The 22,118-nt window shown below is 41.2% G+C and overlaps 1 protein-coding gene across 7 annotated transcripts in view; it reads right to left on the reverse strand.

The window, feature by feature from the left end:
• Positions 1–18,814, reverse strand: part of GRIA2 (glutamate ionotropic receptor AMPA type subunit 2) — a 117,589-nt gene extending 98,775 nt beyond the window's left edge. For 4 of the 7 annotated variants that reach the window (XM_030563886.1, XM_030563888.1, XM_030563889.1 and 1 more), the window contains exons 1-2: positions 18,439–18,813; positions 17,765–17,905 (exon numbers count right to left, since the gene is read on the reverse strand). In XM_030563886.1, the coding sequence (XP_030419746.1) occupies positions 17,765–17,905; positions 18,439–18,532 (235 nt within the window). In that variant the 5' untranslated portion in view covers positions 18,533–18,813. Of the gene's footprint in view, positions 1–17,764; positions 17,906–18,438 lie in introns of all 7 variants that reach the window. The other 3 variants (XM_030563887.1, XM_030563892.1, XM_030563890.1) reach the window with 1 other exon arrangement.
• Positions 18,815–22,118: the final 3,304 nt, after the last annotated feature.

Here is a 22,118-nt window from a genome sequence, read left to right on the forward strand (position 1 = left end):
TCTTGTCTATTTTGATTTTAAGTTCTTTGGGGCAGGAACTGTCACTTGTGTGTTTATACAAGCCTCGTTCAATGGAATCCCAATCTTCGTTAAGGACCTGTAGGGACTCCTGTAATAATAAACTCAAATCTATGAAATAATTTAGTAGAAACTAACTCTTATTTTATATTAATTGTCCTACCATGATAATGCAAGAAGAGTTACACTTCATTATAATATCTTTTCCAAACATGAAGTAATAGCTGGTAATTAATTTCTTCCCAATATTTAAGTATTTGCAGGCTTTTGGAGCAATGAGTGAAATAGTTATAGATTACTGTTCGTGAATATTCATGGGAAAACATCCAACTTAATTATGTAACTGGTAGTTAGTTATGCAACTAAGAACCCCTCAGAATGATACATAAATGTAGAGTGTAAAACTAGGATCACAACCTAGGGTTCTACCCTGCCTTTCTATTTATGTGCAACACTCCCATTGGCATTAATGGAACATGCCCTCTTGGAAAATGGAAATAAATGGCAGAGCGCCACAAAAAGGCCAAATACCAGCCTGCAGTATGCATTTTAGGGTTGATTCTGATCTTTGTTAATGTCAATGACATTTCTACTAATTTACATATGTGTGAGTTCAGAATAAGGTACCTCAGTTTTATGGCCAACAGTACTAATCTATTACTGGTTGGCCAAAGATTTTCTTTAGCTATTTTTCTTCCTCAATGATTGCTATTTTAGATTGCAATGTAATTCTGAGGCAAAAAATCTTGGTTAAACTGGAATTAAGGGGGAGTCAAGACTCCAGCACTTCTGAAAAGATTTTAAAGAATTTTTCAATTCTAAGAAAAAAAAAAAAGTCCAAGCAACACAGAAATTCAAAGTCAAGGTTCTACCTTAAAAATGACAAACAATGACAACATAAGTGCCCATCTCAATCTCTGTCTCTCATGCACACATTCACACTCCCACACAGAGCTTGGCATCAAAAGCCTTTAAGCCTGAATCTCCCAAGCAAATCCATTGTTTTGCATCTTTCGGGAGAGGAGGAGGATAATAAATTCCAAAATAGAATTATAGATCATTGGGATAGCTAAATCAAGAGTTCCAGCAAAAGGCAAAAAATAATTTTCCCATACTTGCTGGAATTTAAAAAAGACAGTATTAATCTCATATAAAACATTTCACCTCTCTGTTAATACACTGCAAGGTAAAACACAGCAAGGCAAACAACAGAGGAGGTCTCTAAAAATAGTGACACATTTTTTTCTCTCAGAAAGAGGATCATGTCTACATCTTAGACATGGATTGAAATTGGCAGCTCTGGGGTTCCTAATGCCACCTCAATTTACTGCTAGAAGGTAACACTAATAACGATTCCAGAAAAGCACAGGAAAAAATTCATCTAGTTTCCCTGAAGGAGCCATCATACTGAATTCAAAATTTTTTGTCATAAAAGTGAATCAGATTTTCTTGATGATATGACAACTTTTTTCTTTCCATGGAGTGAGTTTTCCTTGCATATTAGCAAAACTAAAAATTTATGCAACATATCATGGAATATTGCTTCCACAATGAGATTTAATAAACTATTATTAAAGAAATGTTGTGTCCTATTTTTGTGCTCTTTCTCCATTATGATAAACGTAAAGATAAATCTGTTAAATATGTTTGTATTTTTATGATTGTTTCCAATAATGTTTACAGGAACACAGAGACCAGAACATGCATATTGGCCAGATTTTCTGATGCACGTGCACAATGCTTAATCATGTAAAGAGGGTGGCGGGGAGAGATGGCTTTCAGCCACTTTTATATCCCTGATCCCTAGAGTGGCTAGGGGCTGGCTTGGCTGCCGGCACATTTTAGAACAAGTTGCCCTTCATTGCATCAGGATGTAAGGGGTTGCCTCCCTAGGGGCTGTTATGATAACAAAAATGGATGGAGAATAGTATGCCACTCCAACATGTCACTCCCTCTCCCCTGCCCTCTGCACACCTTTGACATACCTCCTATGCTAGTGGGAGCGGAACCAGGAGGAAGTAGCATACAGCCAGTTAAGCTTTGCCAGGAGAATCCCTAGTATACTAGGGGAGTCCACATTACAGATAGCTTTAAGTGCCCTTAATATCACAGGAATTGTGCAAAGGGGACTTGGCGGGACTAAGGATCTGACCCACTATATACACACAATATGTTTTCAGCGCTCGTTTGGATAAGTTGGTTACTCATGAGTGGCACAGCAGATAACAAAGAAAACTAACCAAAGATAATCTGATTTTTCACAAGTAAATTTATCCCTAACTTTTTACCATCTCACCCCATCATGTATTCTCCATGCTCCATATATGCAATACACCAAATATAGTATAATGGACTCTTTTATATAGTATAGACATGCAATTTTATAAATATTCTAGAACATTCTTTATTGAAACATTTTTCCTCCAGGTTTAAGGACCATAGTTCCAAATGGACTGAGCTGAAAGGGAAGCCATAATAAACTTCTAAAAGACTAATAACTACCTTTAAAATAGCTTTTCAAAACCTACAGATGTTATTTTAAGATCCAAAATGTTCGTATCTTCTAAGACAAGAATTAAGCATGGTCTGTCTTTCTTAATGTTATAAAGCTCTCCTTTCCACTCCTGCAGAGTTGTGAAATAACAGAACTTAGGGTTTTCTAACTGAATAAGCAAAAACTCTCAGAATGTGATTCTCAGTGTAAATACTACTTATGGTTACAAATTCAAAATTCAAATTATGTCAATATTAACTTAAAATTATGTTTTCTTGAACATTCTTTCTGTACACATCTGCTAGAATACTCACAGACGTTGAATAAAGGAACACTATGTGCCTTCAGGTACCACTTACACCCTCAAGAAAGGCAAATTACTACTAACACCTGCATACTGAATACCCAAACATTTGTACAATTTGTTAAGTACGGAATTCTGGCAAACAGTTTTTGCTCATTCATATATCTACCTAGATCCAGGCCAGCCTTTTTCCCCCTTTCCTTTTTTGTTCTAAACTACCCATAATTGGGCCCTGTAAACCCTGACTAGTTAATCTGAAGAAACACACTTTCAGAATACTTTCAGAGAGAAGGGTATATTGGGATCTTCTCTATCTGCCAGACACAGCAAATAGAATTGTCCTTAACCAAAACACATTTTCAAATCTTCAGAAAAATTCAGTTTGGGTTTGCTACGAAGAATGAAGAGTGGTTTAGAGGAATTCTTATTGAATATTTAACCAAATCAGATTGCACATCCCCAGTCATTATTAAGTGCTGACATTATGTTCTGCCCTGTACAACACAGAAGTAAAGACATTGCACTGGACCATGGATTTTACACTCTGGATAATTTTCGTTACTATAAGTTTATGCCATAGTTCTACTCAAACCACATGCATGCAGCAATTAATCTCCCCAAGCACTCCTCATGCAAAGCTGTTATTTAAAACAAAAAAATGTTTTCTATATACTTTGTTTCTCATATTTGTGTATATGGCTCAAAACTAGATTAAATGTTTTAAAACACATCAAACAGCTAAAATGGATGGGAAAGTATGGGCCAAATCCTGCAAAGTGTGAACTTTGGCAATTCCCACTGACTTCAATTAAAGTTGTAGATGCTTAAGACCTTTTAGGATTTGGTCTGTGTTAGTTGTCAAAACTAGTTAGATCAAATAAATCAAACTGTTCCTGAGGGTTGCATAAGATTTTGTAATCATGGTGTTATTACACTGCTTGTAAAAAAAAACAAAACAAAAAAAAACAACTTTTTTTTTCTTCATTTCCTCTTAGGTGACAAATGGCTACAGTTATTCAAACCAGCTTCAAATTGCTCACTTCTTGTGCTGTGCAAGAGAGGAATGTATTGTGCAGGGAGTTGGGTCTGATCATATCCATTTTGTTGTTATTTTAAAACCCTGCTAAATTTTCTATACGGCAAATGAAAAAGAGGAAGCCATTCATACTGTATTCTCCTCCTCTGCAGGAAGAGAACAGGAGCATAAAGTGAGATGTAACTTGCACCCTTTGTTTCCAATCATCCCAAGAGTAAAAAACCTGTCCACAAAGAAAAATGCCCTCAAAATTGTTTAACTCCCCATCTGGGAATGGACCACTTACATGTGCACATTGTTGATTTTTGTGTGGATACACAATGGAGATCTTGCATACTGTTGATTGAGTTATAAAGTGAGCTATGTCTACATGAACAAAATGTACAAAACAGACAATAATGAAGAGAAAAATACTCCTCCTATGCCATCAGATCCTTCCCCCAACCACAAAGGTCAACTACACCTTATCTGAGCTGAACTTTGTCCCGGTCTCAGTCACCTAAGTGCCAGATTTGGCCAGGCACTGGTCAAACACTGATGCTAAACTGTCCAGATATGGAAAAAACAAGGAAAATCTGTATATCTTCTTCACATTAAAGGACACCACACAGCCAAATTTCTCTACCACCTCCATGCTGACACTCACAGATGTTGAAAGGAGGATGAGAAAACAAAGCCTTGCCAAAACCACTACAAGAGCTGCTTTGCAGACAACTGCACCAAATCACCTTCTGAGATTGACTGAAGAGAAAAGAATATCTACCTCAACCAAGGGCTGCAGGACGATCTCTTCAATCAAATGGTTACAATTATTGACAAAGATGATGAACTGGGTGGAAAACCAATCTTCATGTACATGTTCCTTGCTGAACTTGACCTACTTATCATTGTTCGTCCACATCAAAGCCCTCCTTTGTAGTGAAGCCTATAAAAAAAAACTTGATAGTGCACTGAGACCACAGCCTACCACGCTGACCAATACTGTTGCCTTGTTTCTTTGTACTCCCTCACCTATCTGTTTATATCCATCTGTTTTCTCCTGTCTTATACTTAGATTGTAAGCAATTTTTGTTCTCTGTTTGTAATGTAGCACAATGAGGTCTATGACTAGACTCTTGATCTATAACTAGGACATCTAGGCATTATGGTAATACAAATAATTAGTAATAATAATTCAGAGGTTACAGTCTAAAATCTCCACTAGTACCTCCAAATGTTCAGTGAAAGAATCTGGTCAAAACATCCCTAGAAAAGTTATCCCTTCAGCCCTGGACCAGCCTCTACAATGGCAGCCATTCTAGATTGAATCCACAAAGTATAGTAAAGGAAATGGAAAATTCCTCACAAAAGGAAAAACTACTTCTAAGCAGAGATAGCTGAAAATTAGGAGGCTGTGCCACTTCTCTCCGGCCGCTGGCTGCACGGCTGCCCCTGTTCCTCCCGAGTCCTCCGGTCCATGTTCACAGGGCCGCATTCCAAAACGGGCTTTAGAGCTGCAGGCCAGGGCCCCGGGGCCCCCTTAGCCCAGAGCCCTGCAGCCCCTAAAGCCCCTGCATTCTGGGTGGCCCTACCTGCCGGGGGGGAGGGAGGCAGCTTCCTCGCTGGCTCACTCACTCCCTCCCTCCCACTGCCAAACAGCTGTTTGATGGCAGGGGAAGCACTGGGAGGGAGGGAGGGAGGGAGGGAGGAAGGGAGGACACAGAGAAGAGGAACTTGTGCAATGCTCCCTTGTAAAGTCAGCCAAACAACATGATAAGGGAGCATTGCACAACTTTAAAAATGAGTATGTTCCTTAATGGAGCAGTGACATAACTTTGAAACAATGTTAAACGGGAGGATGGTAAGTAAGGAGTTACTGTAGCTACTTCTCTTTCCACCTCAAAACAGGCCATTAAGTGATAGCTGATGCCATGCGCTAGTAGGCTGTAAAACTTTAGCAATTCAGTAACAGTCATTTAAATTCTAGGATTTATTTGGTAAAAAAGCAACTGAAAGCACTACCTAATGGATCGCTTTGTTTTTTGCTTTTCATTCTTAACATTTTAGAGTCAAACCCTTTTATTTTTCAAATCATTTAAAAGGAAATAAAATCAAACAATTTGCTCCCAGGCTGAAATAACTTTATGCCCAGTTTCATCCTGGGTCAAAATTTTAACTCTTTATAAATAGAATTTTCTAATAAAAATGCTGAGATGACATTCTTAACTACAGTAATATGAGAAAATGCAGTATCACGTAACTGAAATTCAATCAGAGACTAAAATGAAAAGGTGGGATAATATAGCAACTAGACTTCATCAGATGCTGGTAATTGTGAGCATTTTATTTACTATCTCAGTTATAGTATCCTTGCCTCGAGTGGACTTGAAGCTGGAGTTAGGCTGATTTGGCTTTATCTATGGAAGAAACTGCATTTATAAGTTTTCAAGGGTGATTCAGTCTACTGGTAAACAAAATAGAAACGGTGGTACAGGTTTTCAAGAGAGTCCAGTGTTCACATAGGCACCAAAATAAGTAGCCATATTTTCAAAGTTGCTCAGCATGTTTGGTGCTGAGTTCTTTTGAATATTGAGCCATGAATGTCACAAAGAGAACCTGCTGAGTGTGGAACTCTTGAAAATCTAGCACCAATTGCGGATTCTGAAAATTTGAAAATCTGACCCTACATGAACAGTTTTACTGACATTCCCCTTACACTGCACATGACAAGTAAATACTCTCATGGACTTCAGTGAAAATTTTGCCAGCAAAAGACTCATGGGATTAGACCACAAATGGGAAATTGCCATTTTTCTCTTCTTTTCAGTATCTAAAACAATTTAACTTCAGTGTTTAACAAATAAAGATACATTTCTGATGTGCACAATAGGCTATTCACAGAATAATTCAAGTGGTAATTCAGTTGTAGGCACAGCACCATCAAGCAAACATCCAAGAGGATCCCATGCCAAGTTAACTCTGTTAATATAGAGCTGAACAGTCTGATCTTATATAGAATGAAGTTATAGCTTTGTCCTGAAACAGGAAATTTCTTATGGCCTGATCCTCATAGACTCTAGGACTGGAAGGGACCTCGAGAGGTCATTTAGTCCAGTCCCCTGCCCTCATGGCAGGACCAAATACTGTCTAAACCATCCCTAATAGACATTTATCTAACCTACTCTTAAATATCTCCAGCGATGGAGATTCCACAACTTCCCTAGGCAATCTATTCCAGTGTTTAACTACCCTGACAGTTAGGAACTTTTTCCTAATGTCCAACCTAAATCTCCCTTGCTGCAGTTTAAGCCCATTGCTTCTTGTTCTATCATTGGAGGCTAAGGTGAACAAGTTTTCTCCCTCCTCCTGATGACACCCTTTTAGATACCTGAAAACTGATATCAGGTCCCCTCTCAGTCTTCTCTTTTCCAAACTAAATAAACCCAATTCCTTCAGCCTTCTTTCATAGGTCATGTTCTCAAGACCTTAATCATTCTTGTTGCTCTCTCTGGACCCTCTCCAATTTCTCCACATCTTTCTTGAAATGCGGTGCCCAGAACTGGACACAATACTCCAGTTGAGGCCTAACCAGCGCAGAGTAAAGCGGAAGAATGACTTCTCGTGTCTTGTTTACAACACACCTGTTAATGCATCCCAGAATCATGTTTGCTTTTTTTGCAACAGTATCACACTGTTCCACTCATATTAAGCTTGTGGTCCACTATGACCCCTAGATCTCTTTCTGCCATACTCCTTCCTAGACAGTCTCTTCCCATTCTGTATGTGTGAAACTGATTGTTCCTTCCTAAGTGGAGCACTTTGCATTTATCTTTATTGAACTTCATCCTGCTTACCTCAGACCATTTCTCCAATTTGTCCAGATCATTTTGAATTTTGACCCTGTCCTCCAGAGCAGTTGCAATCCCTCCCAGTTTGGTATCGTCCGCAAACTTAATAAGCATCCTGCCACCTTTAATTGCATTGAATATAGTACCTTAACCCAAAAAGCAATCTCATTAATTTCTATAAGGTTGCCTGTGGAGTAAGATGATATTCAAAGTCAGCTATTGTAGAAAAACTGGACCTTTATTTTGTAGAGAATAAGTCATATCCCTTGGTGAAAGTCTTTTCTTTGTTATGTCTTTTTTTACTCTTTACCTAGGCATACTGAAGACCAATATAGTTACACTGTCTGAAACAGTGTAAATGAAAACAGAATCAGGCCCCAAAAGCTTTACTCACTGACTTCATTCTCCAAATGGAAACTTTAGGGCACAAATTCACTTCTCTTTTAAACTGACCCATGTATAGGTAAGAAAATGGTTAAAGTTTCTTAAAAGCATACAAAATGTCAAAGATGTATTTAAGGAAAAGTAAAAAAAAATGAGGATTATTCCCCTTGATCAATGATTCACAAAGCATCTTTGCACCACAGACAAAAAGATACATGAAGCGTAGATATTAGAAGTAATACTTAAAACAGCATAATCCATATCACTGTTGTCATAACATTTTTCCCAGATTTGGACCTTAGCGTCCAAAATATGGGTGTTAGCATTAAAACCTCCAAGCTTAGTTACCGGCTTGGACCTGGTAAAGCTGCCACCAGCCAGGGATTTACAGTGCCTGGCTCATTGTTGTCTCCCCAAAACCTTCCCTGGGGGACCCCCAGACTCAGATTCCTTGAGTCTCACAACAAAGGGGAATAAACCATTTCCCTTCCCCCTCCTCGCTCCAGGTGTTCCCTCCCTGGGTTCCTGGAGAGATACACAGAAGCAAGCTCCGTGAATCTAAACAGAGGGACTCCACCCTCCCTGTTTCCAGTCCTGGAAACACATGAGAGAGCTAATCTCTCTTCCCCCTTACCCAGAGGGTATGCAAAGTCAGGCTTAGTAAATCTAACACAAGAGATTTTCCCCCTGACTTCTTCCTCCCACCAATTCCCTGGTGAGCTGCAGACTCAATTCCCTGGAGTCCACACTAAAGAAAAACTCCAACAGGTCTTAAAAAGAAAGCTTTATATAAAAAGAAAGAAAAAATACATAAAAATGGTCTCTCTGTATTAAGGTGACAAATACAGGGTCATTTGCTTAAAAGAAAAAAAATGAATAACCAGCCTTATCCAAAAAGAATACAATTTAAACATTCCAGCAACTACACACATGTAAATACAAAAAAAACCCAATATAAACCTTATTGCCTTACTATTTTTGTACTTACAACTTGGAAACAGAAGATTAGAAAGCTGGAGATAGAAAAATCACTCTCATAGCCGAGAGGGTCAGACCCAAGACAAAGAACTCACACACAAACTTCCCTCCACCCAGATTTGAAAAAGTCTTGTTTCCTGATTGGTCCTCTGGTCAGGTGTTTCAGGTTACTGGTGTTACCCCTTTACAGGTAAAAGAACATTAACCCTTAGCTATCTGTTTATGACAACTGTAAGTACACATTACAAATTAGAAATACAGTGCGGTAAATGGAGCTACTGATGACACAGTTTGTATTATCTTAACAGGTGATTTTCAAAAAAAAATATGCATTTACTATATTTGCCTAGTTCTTTTCATCTCTCCTTTCTATTCAAATAAATTGTAAAGCGTTCACTTATGGAATTCCAGACTGTTTGTTTATCATAAAAGTACCTTTTCAATTTTAACGAGCTTAAAACTAATATGTATTTGTAACCAATGTACAATTTTAATTAACTTTTTAAAGTAACACCTGAAGGTTTTAAAATAAAATAATAATGCTGATACAAAACACATTAATTTCAAATAACATAAGACAGATTTCTACAACAGCAAACCTTCTACAACACTGAAACCAGATTTCAGTAAACTATGTGACACAAAAGAAAAAAATCACCATGGGCAGAACAACTGTAGAAAACTACACGAGTGAATCCCTAACTCTTGGTCTTCTACAAATATAATTTCTCACAGTACTGTGACGTTAGCCACTGTATGTCAGATACTTAACTTGTGGTACCTACAGTTATCCAACAATTTAAAAATATAATATAATAAAAATCTTTCAACTCAGGAATTCTCATATGAGAAGCACAATACTTAATGTGTGTGATGCATTTACTCATGCAAACCTTTTCTCAACATTACTTTGAGCCTGATCCTACAGGTTTTGGCTTCAGTGCCAGTGTCCACTATCCAGGAATGCAGGACAGAGCCTTCAGTATAAAATATTGGTAATTCATGCTCCCAGCTGATTTATAGTTAAAATACTAATTTTGCTTGTAAGGGCTTTTGGAATCATCTTATTCAGAAAGTTATTGTGTGGTTTAAACAATTTCCGTCTTTTTTTTATATTACACCAAAGCCAAGTATTTATTTATTAGTTGTATTCATTTGTCAAGTTTAGTATGGAGTATTTTTCCAACCATTTCAGTATCAAATAATTGGTCTTATTAGAACTTTCTATAAGGTCACTCAGATTTTACAAATGGTCTTATCATTGCATAAATCTTTTTCTGTCAAGATTTAGACATGACATGTTCTAGAACAGAGGTGGGCAAACTATGGTCTGTGGGCCACATCCAGCCTGCAGGACCGTCCTGCCTGGCCCTTGAGCTCCCAGCCAGGGAGACTAGCCCCAGGCCCCTCCCTCACTGTCCCCCCTTCCCGCAGTCACGTGGGCCCCTGGGCCGCAGGGTTGCGCACTCCTGCTGAGCAGCGCAGCAGCATGTCTGGCTCCAGCCAGGTGGCACGGCTGCCAGACATGCTCCTCTGAGCAGCATAGTAAGGGGGTCGGGGAGCTGAATAAGGGGCATGGATTCTGGGGGGGCAGTCAGGGGACAGGGAACGGGGGGGTGGATAAGTTTTGGAGTCCGGGGGGTCTGTCAGGGGGTGGGAGTGTGGATAGGGGTCAGGGGATGGGGAACAGGGGTTGGATAGGTGTGGGATCCTGGAGGGGCCTGTCAAGGGTGGGGGGTGGATATGGTCAGAGCAGTCAGGGGATTGGGAGCAGGGGAGGTTGGATAGGGGGTGGGGTCCCGGGGGCAGTTAGGGGCGGGGGGTCCCAGGAGGGGGCAGTTCAGGGACAAGGAGCGGGGGGGGTGGGGGTTGGATGGGTCTTGGGTTTTGAAGGGGGCAGTCAGGGGGCAGGAAGTGAGAGAGGTTAGATAGGGGGCAGGGGCCAGGCTGTTTGGGGAGGCACAGCCTTCCCTACCTGACTCTCCATACCATTTTGCAACCCCAATGTGGCCCTCAGGCCAAAAAGTTTGCCCACTCCTGTTCTAGAAGAAAGTTACTGCTAATTATATTAAGCATCCTGCTTGTGTATACATTGGCATAACAATGATAGCTTACTTTCAATTTCGTTAATAATCTTGAAGTAATGAAAAATGTTTTCCCTCAAGAATTATCAACTGTGCAAGTAGAATTGTAGCTGTTTTTAATACTCAAATATATCTTTCTCATCAGAAATCTGATCCACTCTATTGACATCAGTAGTAAGACTATAATTTACATCAAGAGCTTTAGATAAGTCCCCAGTTCATGCAGGAGATCCAGATCACGCAAAGATTTGTGCACGTTTAACTTTATGCACTGTGAACAGTCCCATTAAAGTCAATGTAAATTAGTTATTATAGTAGTAATTCACACAATAACTATATTACTAAGTATAAGGAACTAAAATTAATTTTAGTAGTTATTTAATAAGTAAAATAATAATTAATTCATCAAAATATTTAGAGACTAGTCAAGATTTAATTGATGTGTATCTCACGATTAGCAGTTAAATCTAACTCATTTGATACTTAATTAAAATAAAACTATCTTCAGAAATATAAATAGGATGTATATTTAAGACACAGACAAGATTTGTGCAATAAATGCAAATATGCAATGAAAATCTGGAAAGTCAAGCTGTCAAATCAAAAATGTCACTTATGTGTAATTCCTCAACTTCTGGTTCATGGCTCTGTGTATGTAAATTTAAATATCAGCAAGAAGCAAACAGGCACAGCAGGGATGGAACTAGTGTCCTGATTTTGTAAGGACACCAGCAGCAAGAAAGTACTTTAGAGGCTGCTAAATTTCTTGATATTAAGTGAGAAGGTGGGGGAGGGAGGGAGGATTGTTTGGGAGTGTGAGAAGTGTGACAGTTCATACAGCATACCATCCACATATATTTTTACATCATTTTTTATGGTAGATACAGTTTGGAGCTTGTCAATTCTAACTATAAGGAAGTTCCATGGCTTTCCTGTGTAGAGATTTGTAGGGGAAAAGAAATGAAAAAGAACTAACAGGAGAAACATGAACAAACCTAAGCATAACTATTGAATCATTTTCTCCTATCCTTAAAAACCAAACCAAACCATTATTGTGCAATATATTTGCTTTTGGTCCACAGCATATTTATTCCACATAAACACAGATACATCTTTCCTGGCTTTCCTGGAATAGTCTATTTTTTAAAAAATATATATTTATTTTTTAAATGTTTTTACTGGTGATGTTCTAAATGCTATTTTCTTAAGAATTCCATTTGTAGCATTATAGTACAAAATAGCTAGAAAACCCAAATGCCATGAATACCTCTCCTTCAAAGCTGCTGGTTGATGATATAATGAGAGGATTTGAAATTTATGCATGAATCAGCAACTCATTGTCATAATGTCATGGTGCAGTGATCCCTGCAGAGCTGTAAGACTTTATTTAAAATGGAAATGCTCAACCCCCTCTTGAGCCAGTAAGATTAAAGTTCCAAGATCGTATATATATTACCTCTGTGCCATGGCTACTTTATGAATAACTTGTTACTGTCATTGAGCTTTTACATTACCCTGAGAAAACTTCTCTTGAAGGGACTCAAATCTCTTTTTAATATAAAAAAAAATCAGTGTTCACAAAAAAATTGGTACTGTTTAGTGTTTGTAGGGTTAACAGGAAGATTGTCAAGGTTCATCACCTCAGCTGTTTTCTGTTTTGATGTAATTACACAATAGAATCTATTCCTCATATTGAAGATGAGTGATTTCATTAGTTGGGTTGGGTTTAATTATACTGTGCTAAAGGACTAATAGTTCATTTTTCTGGATAACCTCCAATTTTACCCTATAGATCACCGCCAATACTGTAACCTTGTCACAACTATTGAACACAAAAGCTCCCAAACACCAGTTTGTGTGCATGGTAGTGACCTTCTTACTTTCCTTTCCCCTTTACTTCTTTCCCTGATTTACGTCATTGGAAACACCTATGCGCATCGAAATCTGCTGCTTCTAGCCCGCCTCCCCCTTAGGGAGAGATTGTACTCTCGCTCCTGAGCACCACTCACGCTTGTCTCATCCATGTAAGGGCTCCACAGCCCCTCAGTGAAAACCACGAACCAGAGCCTCACCTCCGGCATGAAAGAAATGGTGCTACTCGATTGACACTAGCTGCTGAAGATTTGCTCTCAAGTATTTGCTAAAGACCAAAATGAACCCTCCCAAACGATAGCTTGCGGTATGTGTTACACAACGTAGTGCAACCTGTGCTACCCAAAGCAGAGCCTCCCTCCCAACAGATCTGTCTTTTGGTCATCATCTACGGATCAGAAGAACTCATTCACCAGACTGTCTGCTGCCTGTTTTGACAACTGTTAGTCGCGCATGCCTCCTTCCTTTGTGCATGTGAGAACGTAATACTTTAATCAGTACTGCTTTATGTAAAAGCCACTCGTTCCATGTATAGACTCAGTATTTACATGCAATTAAATGTTTTCAGTAATACATAAGATCTTTAACTAAAAACACTTTTTGAGCACTCTGCGTCGTGGGTTTCCTTTAGCTATTTTGGGAGGTCCTTTGCTTACGGTCCATTATTAGGTGTTGAGGTGTCTTTGTGCGTGCTAACTTTTGAAATGTGTCTCTGTTTCAAAAGAATGATTTACAAACATTTAAAATCAACATCCAACGCTGAGTAAGACTTCCTATTCTCTCAACAATTTCATTTGGTAGGAGAGGAGTTGGAAAGGCTGCCTGCCTGTTGTTGGAACTAGTCTGCCATCTGCTGGATGCCTAATCTATGTCTGACATTTTTGTCTTCGGTCTGTGAACCTACTCTTAAAGGTGTAGAACTCCATTTTTGCAAGTACTGTGTAGAGCAGGGGTCAGCAACCTTTCGGAAGTGGTGTGCCAAGTCTTCATTTATTCCCTCTACTTTAAAGTTTCGCGTGCCAGTCATACATTTTACCATTTTATAAGGTCTCTTTCTATAAGTCTATAATATATAACTAAACTATTGTTGTATGTAAAGTAAATAAGGTTTTAAAAATGTTTAAGAAGCTTCATTTAAAATTAAATTAGAATGCAGAGCTCCCAGACCAGTGGCTAGGACTCAGGCAGTGTGAGTGCTGCTGATAATCAGCTTGCATGCTGCCTTTGGCACACATGCCATAGGTTGCCTACCCCTGGTGTAAAGTTTCTAGCGGTCAAAACAGCATTTTGTTTTATTCAGTCACTGCCATGACTACTTTGAATAGTAACAGTTTCTCCTGAATATTATTATTACTGAACTTTGGTTAAGGCATGGGCTAAGCTAGCGGAAGAGCACCCCTGCTAAGCAAGGTTGATGAACTGACTACCTTAAAATGACTGGGTAAAGATCCAGCAGCAGTTTCCACTATCAGTTTTATTTCACCTGTAAAATGCTTTGTAGGTCACCACAAGAAAGCAGTCTGAGAGAGAACCAGATACAGAATCTCAATACTCAGACAAGAACGATTTTCATAGGATGAGATAGTGGAAATGGTAATGGAGGTGGGGGAAGCTAATTCTGAAATGTTCAGTATCTCCAATTCTAAATGAACTGCTAATTGTATATGCCTCAGCAAATACTAGTCTCCAGTATCCTCTGATGGCTAATCACAAACCTTTCTTGGATAGTAATCGAAGAAGTACTATTTCTAATTATTTTTAGTATGTGCTGCTTGATTCAGTCCAGAACCAACAGGATGCTTGCACTAAACGGTCCACTTATGATAGATTTGAGAGATACTACCTGCTCTTACTTTACGCACTTTAGCTTGTCATGGACCGGGCTATTATCCTGGACACCAATCTTCAAGTTGCTCAAAAATGGAAGTTTGGGATTTGGCCACACAGAGAAAGAAAAAGGAGAGCCCACGATAGCCTCAGCCTACTGAAAGCCTATATCAGCTCTTTAATGACGTCAGAGCCTTTCATAAACCCCCCCGAGGTTCGATAAATATTGTAGGAGTTGTCTGGAGGAAGATATTTAAGATCAAGAATGAGTCGGGTACAAACATGTGGTTTATTAAGGAAAGCATGATTCCTCCACTTTCTGGAAGAAATTTAAAAGCAGCCATGTTTGCCGTTCGGGATTGTTAGCAGCAGTAAAATCACTGGTGCTGCTTTAACTAAATCATAGTCAGGAGTTCATTGACTTGGAGTGGAAAAGCAAGAAAACATAGAACAATCATTCAGGCTGACCTTGAATTTTGTCAGGCCTAGGATTTTAAGAAACATCTAGTTCAGTTGATTAATTTCCAACAAAATGTCTTGAAAATACTACCCAGAAATAATATTAAGTCCCTGGAGTCTCCCATGATATTTGATGTCAATTAAATAAACTGGGCAGTTCTCTCACGTTATAGTAAATAACTAATGCAATAAAATTATGGAACTAGCTGGCCGTTGGAGGAAATCTGTGTTTTCCCCAGCCATTAGTACCCTTATTCAAAGATAACAGCAAGGTTTTTCTTTAAAAAGGTACCTTCTTTCATTCCTACTTTTTAAGGACATATTAAAAAACGAGAGACCCTGGCTGAGTGTGCAGCCTACACGCAGAATTAAGGGATACTTCAGTGTGACCATGCAATGCTCTCTTAGTAGTATACAATAAGGAATAGTCAGTTTCCCAAGCTACTATCAATGTGTGTTGCCTGTTTGTCCTTGTAAACGGTGTCTCTGCAATGGGCTCATTTTCACTGCAAAAAGATGTGTTAGGAGAGCAAGAATGAAAGCTGGAGACTATGTAGGAAGTCTTTCGGAGCATGAGGGACAAAATGCTTGTAATGCTCCACCTGGACAGGTGTGCGTTTTTAGGGCTCCTAGATTTGTTACAATTGTCATTTTAAACGGTTGTTTGGGTTTTCTACTCTGTATCGCACGGTTTCCCCTTAAACTTAGAATGACAAATTGCTGCTCTAATCGGCTGAGTCTGAGATGATTTTTCTCGTTAGGCAGGCGCCTAAATGGGAGTCTTCCCTGGTCCTTTTTCCTTTTCTTTTTTTTTTTAAAGGTGTTGCGCCGCCACTATACAATTAGGGAATCTCACAGGCCAGATGGAACGTTCATAATTCATTTCCAGAACATAAAAGCTCCTTTCTCATTCAAGATACTACACAGGTTTAAACAATCCTCCGACACTGAAAAAATGCAAAATATGGGCGTAAAACTATCCCATCGGAATCGGTGTGTACATGCATACAACACTAGATACAATTTGCAAATGATGCTATAGCATAAGTAATTGCAAAGCACCTTACTCGAGGAATGGCTCTCTCTTTTCATCGAACTAAGACTAAACCCCTGACTCCAGCTATTTTGATATACCCTACTCAAAGGATGTATTTGTTACACATACAGGCAGATTTATGATGTTTTCTTGATATATCCTTATTTTATCAAGGAGACGAAAAACAACAGCCTCTGCCTGAGTGATTTTAAAACGGGGGGATGATCACGACTCTCGCGTCTACATGCTCAGTCAAAATTGTTAATCGTTCAATCAACCATTTCGGATGAGGTGATGTGGTTTGCAACCGATGATGTTCGTAGGGACTTTTCAGTGCTGGTTTTACTGTGGTATTTTTCCGCGTGGCCCTGGCATTTTAACCTATTGTCTGAGCCGACTGCAAAACAACTGAACACGGGGAAACAAACAGGAAATCCTGAGGATGGGAAGGGATGGCAGCTGTTCTGGCCTTATGAAATTATAATACAGTAGATCATAAGAAACCCCCAGAATATGTGTCGGAAGAAAGCAGCAGTTTTCCAACAGTACAACCCTCGAGGTGGCAATGATTTTATACAGGGAGTGAGCGGGCTCCTTCTTAATGTGCATTTCCTCCCGAAAATACGATCTCTTTGCTGGTCTCTTTGTTAAGGTGCCCCCCGGCCATCCTGGAGGGATTCCTCAAGGAGACTTGAATTATTGGGGTAATGGAAGGAAGGGGGAGCTTGATGTAATATGGAGAATTGCAAACAGTAAAATGGCTGATCCGTGTCTCATTTAGCTATTGATGCTCAGACCAGATGGCTTCCCTCGCTCCCGATCGCCGGCACATCCTGCTTTATTTGCCAGGGCACCGCTGTACCACACCAAGGCGGAAGCCAGGAACGCCGCGCAACGGAGCTAGCACTGCACAGCTTTCGTGGGCAGCAGGCCCTCCCAGTTAAGTTAAATTGATTAATTGGAAGAGTTAAATGGATCTCCGCCTAACAGCTCCTAGCTAAGCATGGAGCGTTTAATTTGCTGAGCCTGCCTGTCCAGCTGGACTGGGAAAGCTAGCATATGGTCCCACGCCATGTGCAGTAAGCCAGGCTTATGTAATGCATGGAAAGAGCCGAAAAGGAACCATTTTAAACCTAGACCATGTGTAAAGCAGTGTGTGCCATCCGCGTTGGAGGCGCCCTTTGAGCCCCAAAGTCATCGCCAGAGGAGCGCATTAGATGGGCGCGTTATCCCCGAATCTGCCCCGCACCTACCCGGGGGGGGGCAAACCACTGCACAGCCCGCACACCACTCTCTCCTCTCCCACCGCCCCATTCCCAGTGCGCACGCGCCCCTGCTCCCCTCCCTCCCCCGAAGTCGAGAGAAAGCGGTCCCGGCGGTCTCACGCCTTCCCCAGAGCAGCCCTGTCCACGGTTATTCGAATGACACGAGCATGCGTTACTCACAAGCATTGGTGACGGCGAAGCTGTTGGCTACCTCCAGGTTGTCGATGTGGGGCGTAAGCCTGAACTCTGAAGTGGAAAATTGAACCATTCCTACCCGAAATGCGCTGTATTCCTGATCGGCACCCCTCGGAAACAACCCCCCTGCAGGGAAACAAACACACACAAAATAGAACAAGAGACCCGATCAGTACTGCAAAGAGAGAAGCTTCAGGCAACAGGGGCATCCCCCCTTGGGCATCGCACCGCTGGGAGCCACTTATTCTTGCTGCCAGGGAGAGGGGCAGCTACATGCACGCTCGCTCTGGGGCGGTGGAGCTCTTCTAGTCAGCTGTCGCGGGGGGCATGTTATTTGTCGGGAGCCGTTGGTTCTGCATCAAGCCAGAGAGATGCGAGTCTCTTAATAACGTGCATAGCTAGCATCGGCAAACCGCTATCGGACCAGCTACACGATTTCGTTTCTGTTTAAGGCAAAGGGGGAATAGCCATCATTTCTGAAGGGAGGAGGCGTCATACAAAATCACACACACACACACACGTGTGTATAATACATGGCATTCAGGGCTTGACAGGACATGAATACGCGAGCGCAATGCCAGCTGTGAATGAATGAATAAATAACCCCTTCAAATTAAAGCTCAATCCGAAAAAAAATCCTCCCAGGCAGGGACACCTACCTATTTGTATGCTGTTAGAATAGACCCCCCAAATCAGTCCCCAGAACACAGGAGCCAAGAAGACAGAAATATGCATAATCTTGTGCATTTCCATGAAAACTAGAGCATCCACGAAGCCACAAACGATCCCTTTCCTCCTCCTCCTTCTTTGTCCGTTCTCGCCCGCGAATTAGATCCTCTGCAATGTTGGCCAAGGGACCAGACCACCCAAAGAAAGGAAAATAACCCCGAAGCAGCGGAAGCGGGAGAAGCGTTTGCACAAGGTCTGGCCCTTGTCCCGGCTCCAGAAGTAAGAAGGCTGCTCGAACGCTGCCGTGGTCCCAGTACATCCAGCACACGCACATGCACTCACACACTCGCACCCCCTCGCGCTAGCTCACAGGCTGGGGAGCGGGGAAGAACCTGGCGCGCGTGCGCGAGCAGCATAGCGCACGGGAGCGCGCGCCCACCCCCACTTTCTCTCCTTGTCCCGGCCCTAGAGCGCGGCTTGCGCTGCTCGCCCGGCTCAGCATCAGGGCTGCGCTGCTGCGGCTGCTTCCCACGTCCCACCAGGGCCGCTGCCGCCGGGACAGCGCTAACCAGGTGGCTGGTGCCTTTGCGCACCGTGGACAGCGCCGCAGCAAGAGCAACGAAGCAGCCGCGTACCTACCCGCCGCCAGCCCCCCGTGCTGCAGGGGGCTCCCGACAGCCTCGCCTGGGGGCAGCGAGAGGCTCGCTGGCCTAACCGGCCCCCTAGTTGTGCTGGGTAAAGGGCTCCCTTATCTGTCAATGGCTAGGTCAAGGAGGGGGCTGGGTGTGTTCAGCTGTGGCGGAGCACAGGGCCTCCCTTCCCCCACATCGAGCCCTGCAGGCGCGTGGCGGCGGCAGGGGGAACTGCAGCAGAGCTGCTCTCCAGCCTGCTCCGTGCGGGCCGGTCCGGCTAGCAGCCGGCGTCGGCACACTGGCCAGAGCGCCTAGTGCTGCAGCCCAAAGGGCGTGCGACCGTGACACGGGATTCGGGCTCTGCCTCCCTCCCCGCGCGCCAGGACTCGCTTGGTCTGCGGCAGGCGCGGTGCTCGCCCATTGGGGCGGGGGCACTAAGCGGCTCTGGTCCGTGGAGTCAGACCGGGGGCGTCCGCTTAACTTTGGGCAGCGAAAGGAAACGGCCCGGACTTGCCTCCATACGTGATTTGTTTTGTTTCAGTCACTTAGGCAGGGACTCTCAAGCTTAAGGGTGTTGGGTGCTCAGTAGGAGCTGACGCCTAATTCCCTTAGGCTTTTTGGAAAACCCTAAGCCTTCACTTATAAAGATGAGAGACCCAAACATTATGGGCAACATTATCAAATCCAGGTGCCAATAATTGGACACCTCACCTCACTCCAAATGTCCGCACTTGAATGAGTGTCCTGATTTTCACAGATGTTGACCACCTACAGCAAGCATCCTGAAAAAGATGGATTTAAGTGCTTAACTTTAGACTCTGGCTTTTGGAAGGTTTGGCCTAAGTGAATAATAAAAAATGGAGAGAAATCTCCATAAACACAGGTCTCTCCATAAGGACAGGAGAGATTAGTTTAGATAGAAAGTAGAGGCGAAAAAGGAGGCAGAATTTTGTTTGAGGTAGCTCATTTTTTACTAGTTTTATCCTCATCAAGATCTTACCTGCATGAATGTTGGCTGTATCTGAAATTCAGGTATATCTGGAAAACCTGTTTTTAATTTACACATTAATACTATTAAGTGGCTAAGGAAGTTATTTTATTTATGAATGCTTAGCCAAAGCTCAAATTACCAAATTTAATTTGCACCCACATTTATTTTCCAAAATTCACTTCACCTCCAACAGATACATTTACAGTGAACCATAAGTGAACCTTGTTCAGTTTTCCATAAGAAGCTGCCCCCCAAAATATCTTATGTAAGAACATTTTAATGCATACACTGCAAAGAAATTTGCCAATAAATGGTGAATAGTGAGTGCATTTTTTAAGTTGGTTTGTATCACAAATAATAAGAGTGGGGGCAATTGCCCCTTCTTTGGAAAAATACCTTTCTGGCAAGGAAAACGCTGATGTTCTCCTGCTGGATTTCCTTTTGATTTTTTTATTAGATTCTGTTTGTGTCTCTTTTCCACAGAAGAATCAGAGCCTGCAGCTCCAAACTAGCAGTTGCTAGAGATCATAAGCAACTATAAAAGCAGCAAAGAATCCTGTGGCGCCTTATAGACTAACAGACATTTTGGAGCATGAGCTATAAAAGCTTTACCCCATCTAATTTCTGAGAAGTGCAGCTTCACTGCAGCCATGCTACTAGGGATTTCCTTTGGAAACTACTGGGATTAGGAGGAGGTTCCCCAAGATGGATGGGCTCAATAAATAATAATAATAATAAATAAAGCCTACAACTATAATACATTGTGCCCAGCTGCCCCATTGGGAGGGGGTAGAATTATGCAAGGCACACTATTCCTACTCTGGTGCCTCCCCATTCTTTATCTGGGTTGCCCCTTCCCAGTGCTCATATCATGTGCTACTTGAAGATGGCAATACAGAGGTCTGGGGAAGGGGGTAGTAAACTTCACTGAAATGACTAGCCCTGCTGTACTTCACATCGTCTAGGGAAAATGTGCATATAAATAATCCCTCTGTGCATATATTTAGAGGACTATCATCAAATCAACAGTCATTATGTCTGGTAAATATTTCAGGGTCAAAATGCCATACTACATTTAATTTTAGTACAGATATGTCCAGTCTATCCCTCCAGTCTCAGGGATTAAGAGCTCTACTCTAAAAATTCATTGTGACACAAATTTGGCATATATCTAATTTTGAGAGTGATATTTTATGTTTAAACAAACACGCAAACAAAAATCCTATTTGTGAGTTTGAATTGCAAAATACACAAGAAAACAAACAGCAGCAAAATAACCTGAGACTATTTTGTGCTTGGATAAAAATGAAATTTAGAATAAATCCATTATGTGGACTCATTGCCTTTACAGTTTGGAAAATAACTAAACTGGCCAATACATATAAGTAGAAAAAATATCTAATGATGTGCACCTATATTTCTTTGCCAGAAATGTTGTACATATAATTTATGATGACACATTTTATCCTGTATCTAGTAAAATGTTATTTTTATTTTTTATATCACAGTAACAACTAGGGGACTAAACCAAGTTGCAGTCCCATTGTACTAAGCACTGTACATTTATATAATAAAAGACAGTGCCTGCCCCAAAGAGGTTACAATTTAAGGCCTTGATCTGCAATGTGGGGGCTGAGCAGTCCATCTGTATGCTATGTAGAATAAAGGCCTAAAAGACAAGGAATAAGAGGTGGATGAAACCAAGTGGCAAGGGTAGAAGAGTAAGAACTACGTAAAAAAATATTGGATGTTTAGCACAGACTGTATGCACAGTTCTTGTATAATAACAAGTCAGTAGTAATAGTCTGATTGTGTTATTGTAGAATTAAAAATAATCAGTTTTTCTTTTTATTTCACTAGGTGGCCAACTGCAGAAAAATATAAAAGCCATTTGGCCCCATTCTCTTTTCAGCTCCACCCTGGTGAGTCCACTGACTGCAATTGAGGTGAAATGGTTCAAATATGAGGACAATACAGTCCAATGAAACTGCAAGAAGGTAATTACATCAGACGTTACAAACAGATGTAAAAAGTTATGCTGACAATA

This window comes from Gopherus evgoodei, chromosome 5, assembly GCF_007399415.2.
Source record: "Gopherus evgoodei ecotype Sinaloan lineage chromosome 5, rGopEvg1_v1.p, whole genome shotgun sequence".
In the NCBI taxonomy this organism is placed as follows: Eukaryota; Metazoa; Chordata; order Testudines; family Testudinidae; genus Gopherus; species Gopherus evgoodei.